The sequence below is a fragment of the Puma concolor genome, chromosome D2 (genome assembly GCF_028749965.1).
Source record: "Puma concolor isolate L17-30 chromosome D2, mPumCon1.1.hap2, whole genome shotgun sequence".
In the NCBI taxonomy this organism is placed as follows: Eukaryota; Metazoa; Chordata; class Mammalia; order Carnivora; family Felidae; genus Puma; species Puma concolor.
The window spans coordinates 34429975-34450725 of NC_141677.1; the positions used below are offsets into that span (position 1 = coordinate 34429975).

At 40.6% G+C, this 20751-nt stretch overlaps 1 protein-coding gene across 1 annotated transcript in view; it reads left to right on the forward strand.

The window, feature by feature from the left end:
- OIT3 (oncoprotein induced transcript 3) overlaps positions 1–20751 on the forward strand; it is a 31976-nt gene that overhangs the window by 6539 nt on the left and 4686 nt on the right. Inside the window, exons 3-8 of the mRNA XM_025918358.2 lie at positions 238–345; positions 6735–6857; positions 10602–10724; positions 12441–12601; positions 14492–14907; positions 19593–19692. Coding sequence (XP_025774143.1) covers positions 238–345; positions 6735–6857; positions 10602–10724; positions 12441–12601; positions 14492–14907; positions 19593–19692 — 1031 coding nt within the window. The remainder of the gene's footprint in view (positions 1–237; positions 346–6734; positions 6858–10601; positions 10725–12440; positions 12602–14491; positions 14908–19592; positions 19693–20751) is intronic.

Below are 20751 nucleotides of genomic sequence, written 5' to 3' on the forward strand. Positions count from 1 at the left end.
GGTTTTAGATTTGCAGAAACTATCACCTGTGGATCTGAAGTTGGGAACCATTGATCTAAATGACAGATGTCCCCGGGCAGTATCTCTGTCCATTGGGTTACATAAACCCTGAACTATGAGAACTCTCAATGTTGGCCAAGAGCTCCTACCTCATGATTGAACCCACGAGGCTTTCTCATGAATGAGTGTCCTCTGGTCCTTAACCCCTCATGAAAGGTCGACCTTATCTTTCCACAGATTTTTATGACATCTGTGATGAGGACTGCCATGGCAGCTGCTTGGACACCAGTGAATGCACGTGCTCTCCGGGAACTGTGCTAGGCCCTGACAGGCAGACATGCTTCGGTAAGAAACTAATTGTGAGGTGGAAATAGGCCATTCACATCAAAAGGCAAATCAAAAACTTCCTGACTGTCATTTTTCTAGTTTGTGTCTCTAAACCCTTAGAACAGTATTTGCCTTTTTAGTTTGTGACTAAACCCTCAAACCAAATTTATACCTGTGGAGGAACAGTCTAGACTCACACTGTCCAATACAGCAGCCCCTACCCATGTGTGGCTGTGGAGCTCTTGATATGTGGCCAGTGTGGGGGCCCTTGGGTGGCTCATTCAGTTATGCATCTGACTTTGGCTCAGATCATGGTCTCACAGTTCGTGGGTTTGAGCCTCGCATCCAGCTCTGCGCTGACAACTCAGAGCCTGGAGCCTGCTTCGGATTCTGTGTCCCTCTCTCGCCCTGCTTCTCCCCCACTCATGCTCTCTCTGTCTCTCAAAGATAAATAAACATTTAAAAAAATAAAAAATTTAAAAAAAGAAATGTGGCTAGTGTGATTGAAAAACTAAATTTTGGGGCGCCTGGGTGGCGCAGTCGGTTAAGCGTCCGACTTCAGCCAGGTCACGATCTCGTGGTCCGTGAGGTCGAGCCCCGCGTCAGGCTCTGGGCTGATGGCTCAGAGCCTGGAGCCTGTTTCCGATTCTGTGTCTCCCTCTCTCTCTGCCCCTCCCCCGTTCATGCTCTGTCTCTCTCTGTCCCAAAAATAAATAAAACGTTGAAAAAAAAATTAAAAAAAAAAGAAAAACTAAATTTGAAGTTTACCTAATTTTAATTTAAAAACTGATACTTGAGGGATGTCTGGGTGACTCCATTGGTTACGCGACTGACTCTTGATTTCGGCCCTGGTCATGATCTTGCAGTTCATGAGTTCAAGACCGCATCAGGCTCTGCACTCACAACACAGAGCCTGCTTCAGATCCTCTGTCTCCCTCTCTGCCCCTCCCCATTCTCTCTCTCTGTCTCTTTCTTTCTCAAAAACAAATGTTAAAAAAAATTTTTTTAAGTGATATTTTATTCAGTCATTGGAAAACCGAAAATGTTTGGGACAACTTGAGTAACCAACAGTAAATTTTATGACTCTAAATGCCAACCAAGTATTTCTCTTTTTTTAATGTTTATTTATTTGTTTGAGAGAAGGAGAGAGAGGGAGAGAGAGTGAGCAGGGGAAGATAGATTGAGAGAGGGAGAGAGAGAATCCCAAGCAGGCTCAGCAGTGTGAGCACACAACAATCCCATGACATGACCTGAGCTGAAGTCAAGAGTCGGCCGCTTAGCCACCTGAGCCGCCCAGGGACTCCCCAACCAAGTAATTCAATGAAAAGTTAGCAACCAGGGAGCCTGGGTGTCTCAGTCGGCTGAGAATCCGACTCTTGATCTCAGCTCAGGTCTTGATCTTAGGGTTGTGAGTTCAAGCTCCAGTTCTATGCCCAGCATATAGCCTACTAAAAAAGAAGAGGAAAGGAAAGGAAAGGAAAGGAAGGGAAGGGAAGGGAAGGGAAGGGAAGGGAAGGGAAGGGAAGGGAAGGGAAGGGAAGGGAAGGGAAGGGAAGGGAAGGGAAGGGAAGGGAAGGGAAGGGAAGGGAAGGGAAGGGAAGGGAAGGGAAGGGAAGGGAAGGGAAGGGAAGGGAAGGGAAGGGAAGGGAAGGGAAGGGAAGGGAAGGGAAGGGAAGGGAAGGGAAGGGAAGGGAAGGGAAAAGAAAATTTAGCATCCAAATTGAGATATGCTGTAAGTATAAAATACACACTAGATTCATTCAAAAAAAATTTTAAATATCTCAATAATTTTAAAATTGATTTTATATTTAGAGGAAATATTTTAGACATATTGGATTAAATGAAATGTGTTCTTAGAATTTTTTTAATGTGACTGCTAGAAAGTGTTAAATTACTTACGTGGCTTGCTTTGTATTTCTGTCAGATGGCTTTGCTCTAGGATTATCTAAGAACATACTCCTATAGCTGCACTAACATAATTTTGGTTTCTCTGAGTAGCAAGAAATGGGAGTCAGATAATTTTCTAGGAAATCTAGAGTTGTCTACTTACACTCAGTTTTTGTCTGTAACTGGAACAAAATAGAGTTTAAAAACCCAAGACTGAAGATCATATCTTTTCCCATTAATGTTATGACTCATAACATTAGTTTCCCATTAAGGTATTCAGACTCAAATAGGTTTAAAACACATCCAGGGACAACTGGGTGGCTCAGTTGGTTAAGTCACCGACTCTTGATTTCAGCTCAGGCCCTGATCTCATGGTTCATGGGTTCGAGCCCTGCGTCTGGCTTTTCAATGAGAGTGTGGAGCCTGCATAGGATTCTCTCTGTCTCCCTCTCTCTCTGCCCCTCCCCAGCTCATGATCTCTCTCTCTCTCTCTCTCTCTCTCTCAAAAATAAATAAGCACTTAAAACACACCCAGAGAGAAAGGGAACACTGGCCCACACCTGCCTTTTCAAGAACAGTAACAGGTCAAATGGAACAGGGATTAAGTTGAAAGGAATATAAAAAGATTCTTATTGTAGAAAAGTTTATGTTCTTCAGCCTCCTTAATGAACCCCACTGACAACCCCATGGAGTATGTTTATGCCCTCCTGTGCCAGCTCTTAGGGATCTTGCATGATGGACTTCGTGTGATTTAATGCTAAAAGGTTTGGGATATAGGAGACGATTGTTCCCGTAATCTTCCCTAACTTCCTTCCCTAACCCCCTCTCTGTCACACACACACACACACACACACACACACACACACACACACACACACACGATGTGCTTGGGAAATATTTGGCTTCATTTTAAGACAGGCTTTGTTTCATTACTCAGCTTTTTTTTTTTTTTTTTAGTGTTTATTTTTGAGAGAGAGAGAGAGAGTGCAAACAGGGGAGAGGCAGAGAGAGAGGGAGACACAGAATCTGAAGCAGGCTCCCAGCTCTGAGCTGTCAGCACCAGCTGACTGAGCCACCCAGGCGCCCCTCAGCTTTTGTTTTAATATAACATTTGAATAGATAAGATAATTAGATGGGTCCCAAATTGAACAGCTTGAATGGTATACAATGAAATGTCTAGCTCTCTGTCCTCCATTTGTCCCATTTGTCCCTTCTCCAACCCCATCTCAGGTAAACTCTTGTAATATTTTCTGATGTATGCTCCCAAGATTTCTTCAGGCAGATATAAAAAATGTAAATATGTATGTTTATTTACTGCCCTTTTTTTACACCAAAGGCTGCATATTGTACACATCTCTTGGTTAGCAATTTATGTTGGACATCTTTGCCTAGCAGTGTGTAGGGAAATCAACTCCGTTCCTATTCAAAGTCTGTCATGAATTCCCTGAAATTAAAGGCAAAGTTTTGTGTTAATGTAAGTTTTCCTTTATTTTAAAAAATATATATAATTTTAATTATTATTTTAAATTATGTTAATTTTTTAGCCCAAGAAAAGTGTAAAAGAAAATAATACAACAGGATTATTGGCCAGAATGATAAAATAATATAATTCATGTACCCAGATTTAACTATAGTTCATTTTTTCTTCCACTTTTCTTTTTTTTTTTTTAAGTAAATCTTTTGTGGGGCACCTGGGTGGCTCAGTCAGCTAAGCATCCAACTTCAGCTCAGGTCATGATCTCTCAGCTTGTGAATTCAAGCCCCGCATCAGGCCCTGTGCTGACAGCTTGGAGCCTGGAGCTGCTTCAGATTCTGTCTCTCTCTCTCTCTCTCTCTGCCCCTACCCAACTCATGCTCTGTCTCTCTTTCTCTGTCTCTCTGTCTCAAAAATAAATAAGAATTTTTTAAAAAGTAAATCTTTTTTTTTTTTTTGATGTGTATTCATTTTGAGAGAGAGTGCACAAGAGCAGAGTAAGGACAGAAAGAGAGAGAAAGAGAGAGAGAGAGAGAGAGAATCCCAAGCAGGCTCCGTGCTGTGAGCACAGATCCCCATGCCCGGCTGAAACCTTCAAACTGTGAAATCATGACCAGAGCCAAAATCAAGAGTCAGATGCTTAACCCACTGAGCCACCCAGCTGCCCCCTTTTTCTTTTTAATGAAATTTTACAGATACAAATGAAGTCATCTCACTCCATCTCCTTTTTCATTTCCCTTTTCACCCTCTGGGAGTAATCACTGTTTTGAAACTAGTGTGTGTTCTTCTGGTCCCTGTTTTTATGCTTTTATTATTTATGTATGTACCCATAACAATATATAGCATTGTTTTTGTTCTTTTTCTTTAAATTTTTTTTAATTAAAAAAAAAATTTTTTTTTAACTTTTATTTATTTTTAAGACAGGGAGAGACAGAGCATGAACAGGGGAGGGTAAGAGAGAGGGAGACACAGAATCTGAAGCAGGCTCCAGGCTCTGAGCTGTCAGCACAGAGCCCGACGCAGGGCTAGAACTCACGGACCGCGAGATCATGGCCTGAGCCGAAGTCGGCCGCTTAACCGACTGAGCCACCCAGGCACCCCCATTGTTTTTGTTCTTAAAATTAACATAAAAATGATCCCTTACTCGATGTGTGAGATTTTCTCTAGAGTATACTCATAAAAGTAGAATTGCTGGGGCAGAGAGCATCTAAGGCCGTAAGTGACAGTTAACTCCCAAATACCAATGGTTTAAATCAGAAGTGTATTACTGTCTCGCATAAAAAGAGAAAAAAGAAAAAGAAAAAAATCAGTCTCCAGGTAAGCTGTCCAGGCTTGGGACAGAGTATGGCCACATCCAGGAAAGCAGCTGGCACTTCTAACCATCCACTTGCCAGGCAGTAGTGGCCCCAGTGAAGAGTCTAATCTTATGCACTACATTTTTCATTTCTACAAGTTCTGTGCATTTGTTTAGTTTCAATTCTACTTTGTCTTTTTGCATACTTCTTTTATCTTGGTTACTATCCGTTCTTTTATCTGTTTAGTAATTTTTTAGATCGTTGCATTACAGATTTTTCAGGATTATTCTGTTATCTCCAGTTCAGAGCCTTCCATTTGTTATCTTGCCAAGCCATTCTCATCGTGGATCATTTCCTCATGTGTAGTGTTTTGTGGCAAACCACCACCTGTTGAAATTGTGTTTCTGTGGAACTCCCCTCTGACTGCCTGGTTTGTGGAAGTTTGACTACAGAGCAGTTTTTCAAATGCTTCTGTCATGCACAACAGAAGTTTCGCCAGTCCAGGCCAAATTTTATACCAGTTTCTCAGCTCCAAGATTCCCATTTTCCATGGGAATTATAAGTTCATACTTCAACCATAGCAAAGCCTGACTTGGGGTTTGCGTTGTTTATGAAGGATTTTTCTCTCCCCGAGGCCTCAGAGAGAGCTTGCTTACTGTGTCTGTGGGCCTCAGGGCAAAGTTCTTCTACTCCCCCTTTCATTGTGGGGATATCTTTTCTGGGGTCCTGGATTTAAGCAGGGTTTCATTTGCAGCTCACCTCCTCTCCTGAGCCCAAGGCCATGCCATCTGTCACCCTGTGGGTGTTCAAATCCCAAACTCCTATCCCCAACTCCAAGCCATGATACATGTATCTCCCAAGCTTCTCTTTCTTTGTAGAAGTACGGGAAGTGACATTTGCATTTTTTATAGCAAGCAGCTGTGCATTTTTTTTTTTTTTATAGCAAGAGCACTTATCCTTTATCAGATTCTTAAAAAGGTTAACAGTCATTGCTTAAGTACCGAATAGGAATATTCCAATATTTAAAATAGACTTCAAGGGCAGTTGTTCATATTATAACAGAAGATGGCCTCACACATAATTTTTATCAGCTATTCATTTCTGCACTGCAAGTTCCTTTGATGTATTTAAAACACAGTTTGATTTGTAAGTCTGTATTTATTTAGTTAAACTTCAGGAACTCACTGGAAAAAGTGAGATTCACCAATACAAACAAATAGGTGAGGCCAGGTAACAAAAGAAACTTCATTTCCCCAGTTTTGCTCTTAGAAGGGAATTAATTAGGGGTGCCTGGGTGGCGCAGTCGGTTAAGCGTCCGACTTCAGCCAGGTCACGATCTCGCGGTCCGTGAGTTCGAGCCCCGCGTTGGGCTCTGGGCTGATGGCTCAGAGCCTGGAGCCTGTTTCCGATTCTGTCTCCCTCTCTCTCTGCCCCTCCCCCGTTCATGCTCTGTCTCTCTCTGTCCCAAAAATAAATAAACGTTGAAAAAAAAAATTAAAAAAAAATAAATAAAAATAAAAAAAAAAGAAGGGAATTAATTGGCCAACAACTAAGTGCCTTCTGTTCTAGCAGAGGGCAGATGGGTAAATAACCTGGTTTAGGACATCAGGTTAATGGAAGTGATTATGAGGATTACAACAAAGGATTGGTGTATGGACAGGCTCTGAAAAGATGAGAAGACTCTGCTAAGGGGCTTGGGAAAAGATTGAGCTGCTCAACAGTGTGTAAACAGGGTGGTTTCTCTTCTACAGATGAAAATGAATGTGAGCAAAACAATGGTGGCTGCAGTGAGATCTGTGTAAATCTGAAAAATTCGTATCGCTGTGACTGTGGGGTTGGCCGTGTGCTAAGAAGTGATGGCAAGACGTGTGAAGGTGAGAATGGGTAAGAAGGGATTCAGATCAAGATCCCAGACTAAACCATTGGCTTACTCTTTGATTGATGTTCATGAAATTGTCCAGCATTAGGAGACAGTCAAGTTTGGGCTATGTAAAGAAATGACAAAAGGGGTTCACCGTCACTGGGGACTTTCATGTTGCAGGCAGAATTCGGTTTTGATTTCATCTTCAAGATAAAGGCAGTTGTATTTTGCAAGAGGCAGAGGGCCACTTTTTTTTTCTTTTTAAGTAAATTCTACCCTCAGCGTGCGGCTGTAATTTACAACCCCAAGGTCAAGAGGCACAGGCTCTACCAACTGAGCCAGCCAGGTGCCCCAAGGGCCACATTTAATTTGGGGGAAAAAATAGGGTATTATGCATTTCTCAAGCTTTAATGTGCCCGTAAATCACCTGGGATCTTGTTAAAATGCAGATGGTGATTCAGTAGATCTGGGGTCAGGCAAAGATAATACATTTCTAAATAACTTCTAGGTGACGCCTCTGCTGCAGAGGAGCATAGTTGGAGTAGGAAGATAATAGAGATAGTTATAGCAGGGTTTCTCAAACATTCCTGCTGAGGAGAATCACCCGGGTGCTTTCAAACCTGGCCCTTGCCAGTCCTCTCTCCTGGAACCTTGGTTCAGGGGAGCGAGATGGGCCTTAGGGTTTGTGTTTTTACCAAGTTCCATTAGGTGAGTCTTACCATCTTGAAGTTTGGGAACCTGGTTCACATGCAGGCATTTTTTTTTCCCCCTCTATGCTTTGCATTTACTGGAGATTAATACACTTTGGGGAAGATAACTAAAATTCTCTATTGTTAATAGCAGAAATGCTGTGTACATTTTATATGATTAAGTAATAAAAAAGAATTTGTAATTTATGTCAAATAGTTGAAATGGCAGTTGTGTACTCTGACAATGATATGAAACTAAGGTAATGTTCTTTCTCTAAGACACCTTTGCCCTTGTAAATTATCACAACTAAAATGTCGTCCCTTCCACTTTACTGAGTCTGAATCTCATACCATTGGGAGTTGAGGGACCAAAAGAAAAAAAAGAAAAACCCTCTTTGCAGATTATATGAAGAGATCAATGGCTTAATTATTATTTACAGAGGACCTATGATTTGTCTGTGAGGCTAAATCGAATTTGTGGTACAACACTGCTTATAAGAGTTCACTTTATTCTGGTAATATTCAACATAATAAAATATTATCCCGAAAGGAAAAATTATGCCTAGTTCCTACATTTTGTTCTATGCAACAAGTTTGCATTAATAACCGGGGGACCATTAGCCAGAATATTAAGCTACTGTCACTTATAACAAGACTAAATGTACTTTAAATTTTATTGAGTAAGGGTAATGTCCTGAATCTTCTTTAAATCTTAATTATTTTATGTAATAATCTTTGCATATTGAAATATTAATGAAATGTTCCATGAGGAACATTTGTAATTATTTGCAAGCATTTTATTGGCAGTATTAGTGTTAATCTTCATATAATTTTAAAACCTAATAATCATGATTGAAAGTATCTTAAGAGAAGACAAAATTTATATATCAGGTATACTTTAGCATTAAGATGCATATTTGAAACCCTTAAGTCTTATTGATAGTCCAAACATATTTGTTTCTTTAGTCATTAAATAATTATATCTTCTTTTTTAAAATAAAAGCCTCTTTTTAATTTTATGTAGTTTTTATTGTTTTGTTTATTATGAAAATTATGTTCATATAAGAAAATAAATACAGAGGAATAAATGAAAGGTAACTAAAATGACCCACAATCCCACCTGCCAGATGTATCCAAACATTTGGAATATCCTCATAAGAGACTTAAACCCTTTATGCCAACATAGAATTTCAACTTACTTTGTGCTTTGCAGTTTTAGACCTACAAATAGCCTGAGTGAACATTTAGTCCAACCCTTCCCTTTTATAAATATTGAAATCGAGACCCAGAGAAATTAAATTGACTTAAGGAAGATCATTTTTAGAAAAAAAAATCCCATTAATGTTGATTTAACGTTTTCTAGTATATTTTTATGCTGCCTTCTACATTGCTGTATATCATTTTCAGCTCTTTCAAAAACCAATAGTAGTACTTTTATCCTTTTTAAGTATCCAGATTTGTAAACAGGTAATAGCCTAATACTTCCTAAGTTTTGCAAGGATTAATTCGCTGCAAATTTGTATTCTTTGTTTCACAAAAATCGGTTGATCCCAGGTTAATTTACTAATGTTCCAAGGAACTAGTTTTTTTAAACTGTTATTGAACTGAGAATTATAACTATAACTGGAAATCGGTTTCTATCTTTCTTTGAGCATCTGAGATGCTTTGAAAGCATTCCCTTTACTTATCTTACCCCTAGAACAGGGGCAGCAAACTTCTGTGTAGACCAAATAGTAGGTATTTTAGGCTCTGGGGATCATATGGAATCTGTTGAAACTACTCAAGTCTGCCCTGTAGTGAGAAAGCACTCAGACAATTGGTAAATGAATGAGCGTGACTGCATGCCAGTAAAACTTATGCCGGAATTTGATGACCCCTCACAATGTCTAGAGCCCACAAAGGTCATTAATTTTCCCAACTAACTATGAAATCGTGTGGTAGTTTCTTCAGTTGACAATTGAATATTTTTTTCTTGTTCATTTGGTTGAGTATGCTTTTTGAAAATGCAAAACTTTCGGGGCACCTGGGTGGCTCAGCTGGTGAAGTGTCTGACTCTGGATCTCAGTTCAGGTCTTGATCTCAGGGTTGTGAGTTAAAGCCCATGTTGGCCTCCATGCTGGGCATGAAGCCCACTAACAAAGAAGAAGAGGAAGAGGAAGAGAAGGAAGAGGAAGGAGGAGGAGGAAAAGGAAGAAGGAAATAGAGGAGGAGAAGGAGAAAGAGAAAGAAAATGCAAAGCTTTTTTTTTTTTTACATGTTTTATTTATTTTTGAGGCAGAGAGAGACAGAGCATGAGCAGGGGAGGGGCAGAGAGAGAGGGAGACACAGAATTGGAAGCAGGCTCCAGGCTCCGAGCTGTCAGCACAGAGCCCGACGCGGGGCTCAAACTCACAAACCGTGAGATCATGACCTGAGCCGAAGTCGGACGCTTAACCAAAGGAGCCACCCAGGCACCCCAAAATGCAAAGCTTTTTAAAGGAAACTTTAAAAAAACACCTCAAGAGAGGAATGTCACAAAGAGTATGTGAGAGTGTGTCATCCAGGCCTCATTTTTATAAGTGTGCTATCAGCCCAAGGCACGTATCCCAGTGCTATTGTTCCTAGAGATTTGAGGAGAGGGTCTGGCAATCCAACCAACTGGCAATAATGGATACGTCTCTCTAGTCTAGTTGAATTTATATTCTGTCAGTCCCTTTTATATCAGTCATATGCTATAAAATTTCAAAATGGGTGGATTACAGCAACTAAGAAATGACTTTTGGGTCTTCCTCTCCAAAACTGTCGTATAACCATGAGAAAAACAGACAAATCCAGATTGAAGGTCATTCTACAAAATGACCAGCTTAAGAGGTTAGAGCTTTAGATGTTCTAAGATTGCTCTTTCTAGCTATAACATTTAATAAACATTTTTTGTGTGGACTTCCCTACATGACTCAGTGACTGGGTTAGACCCCAGTGATACTGCAATGAGTCAAATATATTCCCTGATGCCAAGTGCCAGCCCAAGAACACAATTCTTGGGAAAGAGGCCTGCAAGATCACTCCCTTTTCTTTTGGTTTTATTGCAGACATTGAAGGATGCCACAATAACAATGGTGGCTGCAGCCATCTTTGCCTTGTGTCTGAGAAGGGCTATCAGTGTGAATGTCCCCGGGGCTTGGTGCTGTCTGAGGATAACCACACATGCCAAGGTAGTACACGGATGCGCTCAACCTCTGCTCTCCCCCGTGAATCTCCCTGCCTTCTTCACTCAAGTGTGTTAATATTCCCATCTTGTAGAGCATCAGCTCTTTCGACAGTGTGTATCTCTGCATCTTTACTCTGGGATCATTCAAAAGAGAAGCTCTCTAAGACAGCATTACCAAAAAGTTCATTTTCTTTTGCTTTTTAAAAAATTCTGGTACAAAAAAAACATACAACAGAAAATTGACCATCTAAACCAATTTCAAATATATAGTTCGGTAGTGGTAAGTATATTCACATTGCTGTGCAACAGATTTCCAGAATGTTTTTATCTTGCAAAACTAAAACTCAATACCCATTAAACAATAATTCCCCCCATTCCTCCCTCCCCACCCCCTGCCCTGGCAACCACTGTTATATTTTCTATTTCTATGAAGTTTGACTACTTTAGACACCTCATGTGACTATGTATCTTTTGTGATTGACTTATTTCACTTAGCATTTCATTTAGCACAAAGTTCATCCATGTGGCATATGACAGGATTTCCTTTCTTCATAAAGCTGAATAATATTCTGCCGTATTAATATACTACATTTTGTTTAGGGGCTCATCCATTGATGGGCACTTGAGTTACTTCTACATTTTAGATATTGCAAATAATGCTGCTATGACCATGAGTGGGCAAATATCTCTTTGAGATCCTGTTTTCAGTTCTTTTGGATAAATACCCAGAAATGGGATTGATGGTCCATCAGTTTCCTTTGCTTTTTACTTTTGATTTTTTTCTCTAATTTCTATTATTAGCAGTATAACTAATAGTTAATTTTGAAGTCTAAGACACTGATGCAGTTCCTCTCTTTTCTAACAGATAATTGGGTGGTGAAACTAAGTTGAGAGCCCTAGGGAGCTGATTCGTCTCCCTACAATTACAATGTGAACATCAACAATTCTCTGAGAACTATTTTCTGGAAATCTAGTTATTTATGTCCAGAATATTAACTCATTCACATAGCAAATATTTAATGAGCACCTATCTCTGATTTCCTTATACTGTGTTATTGTTATGATATATCCTCCCATATTGATGTTGTCCTCACATATTTTCTGACAGTACCCATAAGTATTCCTTTTCGGGTATTTGTAGAGTCTGGAAAACTGAACACAGGAACACCAAAGAAAAGCAATCTTTTTCATATTAAGTTAAAGTGGAATTTATAGTCAGCATTTATGGTTTACTGAACAATGCAAGGACAATTTGGAACTCTTTCCCAAGTGCACTAACGTTGTTTTATTACCTCTGTTTTATGAGACATAATTAATGGTAAAGTCAGAGCAGTACTGTTATGTAATTTAAGCCTACATCAAAGCAGTACTTTTTCTGTATTGCCAATAAATTGTGTTTGTGCTAAAAGTTAATCCTTTAGGTGTTTCAGTTCGTGGAACTATGCTATCCACACTTTGAAATAAATGTTGAATTGAAACTCAAACACAATATTTCCTCATTCGGGGAACAATTATTTGAGGATCATTATTAGACCACAACCCTGGGAGTTAGGAGTCCTGGTTTTATTCACCAACTTGTTTTGAGCCTCATAGATTTTCTTAAGGATAAAACAAAAAGCTCAAATTGTGTGAGGTTAAAATTATTTCCCCTAGACACCGTCCTTACCCTTCTCCCAATTCAAATTTCCCAGTTCTAACAGTACCCCCCTTCCTGCCGCAGTCCCCGTGTTGTGCAGGTCAAATACCATTGAAGTGAGCATCCCCAGGGACCTGGTTGGCGGTCTGGAGCTCTTCCTGACCAACACCTCCTGCCGAGGAGTGTCCAACGGCACCCACGTCAACATCCTCTTCTCCCTCAAGACGTGTGGCACAGTGGTCAATGTAGGTTCTTCCTGGAGGACGCTTGGGGAATAACCAAAAGCCAGTTATTTGGGAGGTAGTTGACAGAGGTGTGCAGCGTGGCTTGTGTTATAGATGAAATAGTTCCACATTAAAAAATGGAGCTTGAAGAACCATATGCCGTTCATTTAACACATATATTATTGAGCATCTGCCGTGGTCCTGGCACTGTGAGCACAGAGAGGTAAGAAGAGTTCTTCTCTTTCTGTTCTTAAATGGTCCTGTCTCTCCAATGTGTACAGACATTTCCCCAAGTGCCTCAGCACCAGCACTGGGAGACTGGTCGCATCTCCTCTGACCAATTATTTTACTTGAAGAAAGCAAATGACACAGATGAAAGTTCACTTATGAGGTAACAAATGAGTTCGAGTAGTAAACTAGACAGAGGTTCAAAGTTTGTATTTTTGTCCAAGAATCTGCATTGAAGTCTCAGGGATATATGAAATAAGATTCCTAACTTTTGAGAACATACACAGTAGTATTGAGATCACACACACACACACACACACACACACACACACACACAATATAAATAAGAAACAGTGAGGGGTGCCCGGGAGGCTCAGTCGGTTAAGTGTCCAACTCTGGATTTCGGCTCGGATCATGATGTCATGGTTTCTGGGATGGAGCCCCATGTCGGGCTCTGTGCTGACAGTGAAGAGCCGGTTTGGGATTCTCTCTCTCCCTCTCTCTCTGCCCCTCCCCCACTCATGCATGCTCTCTCCCTCTCTTTCTCTCTCAAAAATAAATTAAAAAAGAAAGAAAGAAACAGTGATACAGATGACAGGTGCTATAGCAGTCTAGAAAGGGACAAACATAGGGGATGTCAAGACAAATGGGACTTGAACTGGAGTAGAAGCATGTGTGTGGCTTATACAGAGAGGAGAGGGCATTTCAGATGAGAAACAAGTGAGCAAGTCTCAGATATGGGAATATTTAAGGCTTATGCTGAGTGAATGGGCAGTTCAGACTGACTGGCAAGGAATTCATATTGGAAAAGGAAACTAGAAAAGTAGACGGGGTAAGGTGGAGGTGGGGGTGCGAGACTGCTTCCAAAGATCTGCCTTGTGTGCGAGGGTGAGACGTTTGGGCTCTATACCATAGAGGGGGGTTGCAGGCACTGTTGTGATGAGATCAGAAGCATGAGAAATGGATAGAGAAAAGGGGACCTGGATCCAGGAGATCAGGGCAGAGATTCTCATGACCTTCTGATTAAATAAATATTTATTTGCTGAATTCGACTAAGAGAAATCAGAGAGCTAATTGAACTTAGATTGAGACATGGGGGTGGTATCTCAGGAGAAGGTGGTCCCACTTTAGGCAAATTGTGTTTATTGTATCTGTAGATGATTAAGTAGAAAGGCCCCCGTGGTGTGTTGGATTTGCTGGCACCCGGAGAGCAGACAAGGCTGGAGACAAAGAACTGAAAGTCATCTGCATAAATGTGATAGCTGAAGTTCTGCCTGTGGATGAGTTCAGCACAAGGTCAGGCCGCAGCCTGATCAGCAGGTCTAGGAGTCCAGAAAAAAAAAAAAAAAAATAGAAGCCATTCCTTCCTAAAATACCAGAGCTTTGAATTTGCTGATTCTGCATAGTTCAGGTTTTATGAGTAATACTCCAAAGGAATGCGTGGGTTGACCATGAAGTACTATATAAAATTCTTAACAGTCAGAACATCTTGCTAAAAAGAAGTGATTAAAAAAAAAAAACAGTTCCAGTCTTCAGCAACCAAATCTTTTATGTGTTTTGATGTAAATAGAAGTTGAGAGAATGTTACAGTCAGGAGTGGGGCAGGGTTTGGGAGGTGGGGATGGGGAACTCCTTAGAAATAAACATAAAATCTTTTCTTCTCCTGGCCCTGGCCTGGCTCAGGTGGTAAATGACAAGATCGTGGCAAGCAACCTTGTGACAGGTCTACCCAAGCAGACCCCAGGGAGCAGCGGGGACATCATCATCCGAACCAGCAAACTGCTGATCCCAGTGACCTGCGAGTTTCCACGCCTGTACACCATTTCAGAAGGCTACGTTCCTAACCTTCGAAATACCCCACTGGAAATCATGGGCCGCAGTCATGGAATCTTCCCATTCACTCTGGAGATCTTCAAGGACAATGAGTTTGAAGAGCCTTACCGGGAAGCTTTGCCCACCCTCAAGCTTCGAGACTCCCTCTACTTTGGCATTGAGCCTGTCGTGCACGTGAATGGCTTAGAAAGCCTAGTGGAGAGCTGCTTTGCCACCCCCACCTCCAAGATCGATGAGATCCTGAAGTACTACCTCATCCAGGATGGGTAATTATGCTGCTTACACGATTTACTACCCCCAGTTCACATCCACCTTCTAAGTGCACAGGCCTACTCGGTCATTTCCTAAAACAACATGGCACTCTTATGAGTTCTTAAATGGTTCAGAAGCCACTCATTGACATATTGGAGGTAAAAACTGGTGAGGGAGCAGAGAGTCAAAAATGACTCCAAGGGGTCTAGCTCAGGTGACTGACTAGATGCCATTAACCAAGATGGAAGGCTATAAGTAGAAAAGCAGGTTTGAGGTGAAATATTGAATATGATAATTCCAAGTAATGCTATTGAATTGTAAATGCCTGTAGGATATATGGGAAGAGAAGTTCAGTGGGCAGTTGGAAATGTATATCAGACCTTGGAACAAGGTCAGGACTAGAGATAAAGGAGCAAGAATCATCCCTGTAGACTACAGGCACCCCTTGTAGACTTCTCTTTTAAGAAGCTTGGTAGCGACGAGCGACTCTTGGTTTTGGCTCAGGTCATGATCTCATGATTTGTGAGTTCAAGCCCTGCATCGAGCTCTGTGTTGACAGCACAGAGCCTGCTTGTGTGTGCGTGCTCTCTCTCTCTCTCTCCCTCTCTCAAAATGAATAAATAAACTTAAAAAAGAAGAAGAAGAAGAAGAAGCAGCAGCAGCAGCTTGGGTAGCGAAGGAGAGAAAAGAAATACTTGGAAGGTTTCAGGAGAAGAAAGATCAAGTGAAATTTGGTTTTTCTGTGCCTGTTTTATACAAAGGAGATTTCCTTTATCTCCTAAGAATCCTTGGATTGAGAACTATGTGTGTCTCATGGGATCATTGGAAGTCTGGCGGTTATCCCATCCATTGCTTACATTCCCAGGAAAATTACATTCATACCCCAAACTCATGGCAGAATCTTATCAGTTTCTTCCTTGTTCTCAGTGTCAGGTGGGACATATCTCAGGTAGGGGCGGGGACTGCAGCTCAATGAAAGGGAAATGGTCTAGCAAGAGCACCACATGGGCCATGCCCTTTGCTAATTGGCCTGCTGGACTCTGAAATATCTACTTAGCTTTTATCTACCAGATCTCTCATCACAGGCAACCTCCACCTGCTGTTGTCAATCTCTCACACAGTGATTTTTCAACTCTTGAAGCACATTGGGATCAACCAAGAGCCTTTTGTAGAAAGTAGCAGTACCCCCATGCTGTTCTCTCTGTTCTCTTACTATCTTAATTCCAGCCCTTGTTATCTTTCACCTGGACAGCTAAAACAGCCTCCCAACAGCCCCCTAAGTCCCAACTCTCAAATCTCAGCTTCAAGAGTCCCTGGATATCTAGTCAAAAGGAAGACAAACTTTAAATTTTTGAAAAAAAAAAAATATATATATATATATATATGGTCAGATCCATGTTGAAAACCTTTGATGGCTCTTGATTTCCTTTGGTTAGTAAATTTCACTGTTTACCAGCAGGAGTACTTCTAGCCTCAGCTTTCTGTAGCCTCCTTTTCTTGTGTTCAGAAAATGGAAAATTTATCATTCTGAGCTGTTTTGGGTGGCCAGTAATAGGTCTCATAGGAGTCTGTAGTTCTTGGGATTTCTTGCCATCTTAAAGTTATCCTCACAAAGCTTTAAAGTGAAAATTAGAAGTATCACTTTTTATTTATTTTTTTTCACTCACATCCTAAAGTTAATAGATTAAGGAATGGATTTTCTTTTAGGGGGAGAGGAGATTTTGGTTCCTTTTTTTTTTTTTCTAACAGCATTATTGGAGTACCATTCTCACACAGTGAGCATACACATTGAAAGTGTACAGTTGGGTAAGTTCTGACGTATACATTCATGAAGCCATCACTATAATCAAGATAGGGAACTTTTCTCTCATTCCAAGAGTGTTCTCCTTCCCCTGTACTTACTTTTTACAAAAATAAATGTATAATCATAACCCACTTACTGGAAAAAGATGTAATCTACAATCTCAATAAAGCTTGCAAAGTTTGTTTATGTATTTGTTATTCAGATAGTTAAGGACTATATACTTTTTATTTTAGACAGTTCTAAGAAGCTGTGCTATTTAATTTTCCAGCCCTTAGCATGTACAAAATAGCCCCCCTCCTGAAAATGCTACAGGAGAAATTAAAATGCTTAAAAGCCAGAGACAAGAACTCAAAAACACAGCTGTAGAGATCTATTTAGTAACCAGGCAAATAGTCCCATCTCTGGCACAATAATGGATAGTACTGTAATGGTGTATATGAGACAATTCCTCAAGATAAAATCCAACTCTGAGCCTGGCTTATTGTGCCTCACCCTCTGACCTCTGCCTTCTCCAGTTTCTGCTCCTGGCAAAGGGAACTACAGGCAATTCCCACACTCCATTGTTCCTTACACCCTTCTGACTGCACCTGTTTTTTCCTCTGCCTGAAATCTTCTTCCCCTTTTCTTGCTGCCTGAATCTTACTGGTCCTTCAAGATTCAACAGGATTTCTTTCCTCCATGAAGCCTTCCCTGATTCCTTCTAACCTGAACTAGAAATATTCTTTCCTTCTCTTTCCTCCTCAATGCCTAGTCTATAGGGTCATTAAATATTGGTCAAATGAATTATTGCGTGAGCATTTAACATAACAATAATCTGAAGCTAGTCCAGAGCCCTAAAGTAAACATAATGCAGTGTGATTACATTTATAAACTGTTTGATTATTCATCGTCCTCAGCTTAAATTTAAATCGGGATGGTTTCTCCTGATATTTGGCCCATCTCGTTTACCTCCCTCCAGTTTCAATCGGCCTGTGCTCTGAGAATGCAAAGTAATTTAATACAAGCCCACGCAAAGTAGAATTAGAAAGTTATTCTCCAGAAAAAGAAACATATTGAATTCCAAAATAAAATACTGGACAACATTTGGGTAATCAATGATTTTGTATTATCCTATATACCAATGTTACTTTCTTTCAACACACCAGCTTAGAGCTGATGAACCAGCATTGTGTAATCATGGCAAACCCCAAGTCAAGAGCCAGAATTTGTTCTGGGTTCTCTTCTGTAATATATTACCCTGTAACAACTCTTTTTGCCTCATTCTCGCTTGAAACAACAACAACAGGGGCGCCTGGGTGGCTTGGTCGGTTAAGCGTCCGACTTCGGCTCAGGTCATGATCTCACGGTCCGTGAGTTCGAGCCCCGCGTCGGGCTCTGTGCTGACAGCTCAGAGCCTGGAGCCTGTTTCAGATTCTGTGTCTCCCTCTCTCTCTGCTCCTCCCCTGTTCATGCTCTGTCTCTCTCTGTCTCGAAAATAAATAAACGTTAAAAAAAATTTAAAAAAAAAAAAGAAACAACAACAACAACAACAACAATAGTATTTTTAGGTAAAAATAAATTGAAAATGGTGAGGCACTTAGATGAAAAGTGCCATTTTAATATCGCTTTACTCTTTTTTATCATAGATACAGACTGTAAACTCCTTGACATCACAGACCATATTTTTCATCTTTATATCCTCTGCAGTTCCCAGCAGAGTATGTTGCATTAGATTAGATATGCAGTAGGTATTTATTATAGAATGTAATCAAAAGATGGCATAAATTAACTTTACCTCAGGAAAATGAAAATGAGTACATAAATACAAGAAATAAGAGACTGCATTATATATTTAGATCTTCTTCAGTTCAGGGGAATATGGTACTAGTGGTAATATAAGTCACAATGCCTTATTTTTAAACAATTTTATGGGATTTTTCAATGGCACTGAAACTTAGCAATGAACTAGAAAGTGGTCTTTAAGCATGTGGAGCAAGTATCCAATTTCATAGACTTTTACTTCTGATCCCCACTTTTTTTTCCTGGCCTTGGCAGGCAAGAACTATTAGGTATCCATAAAAGGGAAAATACATTCAGGGAAAATAAAGTTCCTTTAAAATTCAGAATGGGAAAGATGATACAGGTGTAATCCCTGGCCTGTAGGAAGAAAATGTTCATCAAATACTAAACCGTGGTCTCAAAATTGAGAATCAATAACACATCTTTTCCTCAGCTAACCCTGACGTACCCTATGAGTTTCACTTCAAGCAGTAGACCTGAGATTAAAACCCAAAAACCCTACAAAACCAAAACTTAGCGTTACATTTGGGAAAAGAGGAATTACAGCAGTTTGGAGGTGAATGAACTTTCCTCAGGAGAACGAGTTATTCTCTCTGGAACTTAGGTCTTTATGCAGCTCTTTGAAATACAAGTTGGGGTTTGCTCATCTCTGAACCCCCCTTGGGGGTTAGTGTATATAAGGTGTCCAATAAATATTTATGAAGTCTAGTTAAAAGAAAAGCCTTTTTAAGCCAATTATCGAGTATGTAACCGCAGAATCCCTACCATGTATTACAAATAAAAATACAGCCTTACAAAGATACCTTCATTTCCAGAGATACCGTTGGAATAAATGTGGGTGCTGTTGCTGGCACTTCAGTACATTGATATGTCAAGAGGTCCTTGTGCCCAGTTTGTGGGTACAGAGAATGAGAGATGATTAATGAACAGGGTTGTATCTGAAGATGCCTTTCTAGGGAGGGAATTTCATTTTTCCTTCATTCTCAACAAGCTTGAGTTCAGCCCAGCCTCCTCCGCCCAGTCAGCCACTCTTTGGACCAAACACATTGGACTGGATTGTTTTTCCACCTCTGTAGAAACAATCAAGTCTTACGTGCTCTCCTGTCTTGCTTTCAGCTGTGTTTCAGATGACTCAGTGAAGCAGTACACATCACGAGACCACTTAGCAAAGCACTTTCAGGTTCCTGTCTTCAAGTTTGTGGGCAAAGACCACAAGGTGAGCTGAACACCTTTACCTTGTAACCTACATCCCCCACCCCCAGACCTGAACTGGTGTCCCAATTCGTTGACCTTCTCTATGAGACCAAAGTTAGGATCTGCATTCCCCTCTGAAAAATACTGTAGGGGTGCCTGGGTGGCTCAGTCGGTTGAGTGTCCAATTTTGGCTCAGGTCATGATCTCACAGTTCATGAGTTTGAGCCCCGTGTCAGGCTCTGTGCTGACAGCTTGGAGCCTGGAGCCTACTTCAGACTCTCTGTCTCCCTCTCTCTCTCTGCCCCTCCCCTGCTTGTGCTCTCTTTCTGACTCTCAAAAATAAATAAACATAAAAAAAAATTGTATAAAGTAAAGAAAAATACTGTAGAATTGGCCACCTAGAAGCCTAATACCTTCATTAATATCACAGTTTATCTGCCTCCCTCCCAAGAAAATCACTGTGCTTGTTCAAAGAAAATACTATATGATCATAATTTAAAAATTTTTTTTCAACATTTATTTATTTTTGCGACAGAGAGAGACAGAGCATGAACGGGGGAGGGGCAGAGAGAGAGGGAGACACAGAATCGGAAACAGGCTCCAGGCTCTGAGCCATCAGCCCAGAGCCTGACGCGGGGCTCGAACTCCCGGACCGCGAGATCGTGACCTGGCTGAAGTCGGACGCTTAACCGACTGCGCCACCCAGGCGCCCCTGATCATAATTTTAAATCATTGTGGGCAGATATGGTTGAAAAAGTCTGCTTGGTAGTCATTGGCCAAGGATATGGACAGAAAATTCACAGAAAAGACAAATAGTGAAGCGTTCAGTGAAAATAGTACTTAAGACGCCAATTAGAACAATTATGAGACATTATTTTATGCATATTAAATTTATAAAAATTTATCACAATGCTTGCTATCACAATGCTTGCAAAGTTATAGGGAGAATACAGTGACAGTATAAATGAGTATAATTTCTGGAAAGTTGTCTGATAATATGTAGCAATAACCATAAAATCATATTCTAAAAACTCCAATTCTGACAGTTTCTCGAAAACAAACAAGCAAAAAAAAAGAAAAA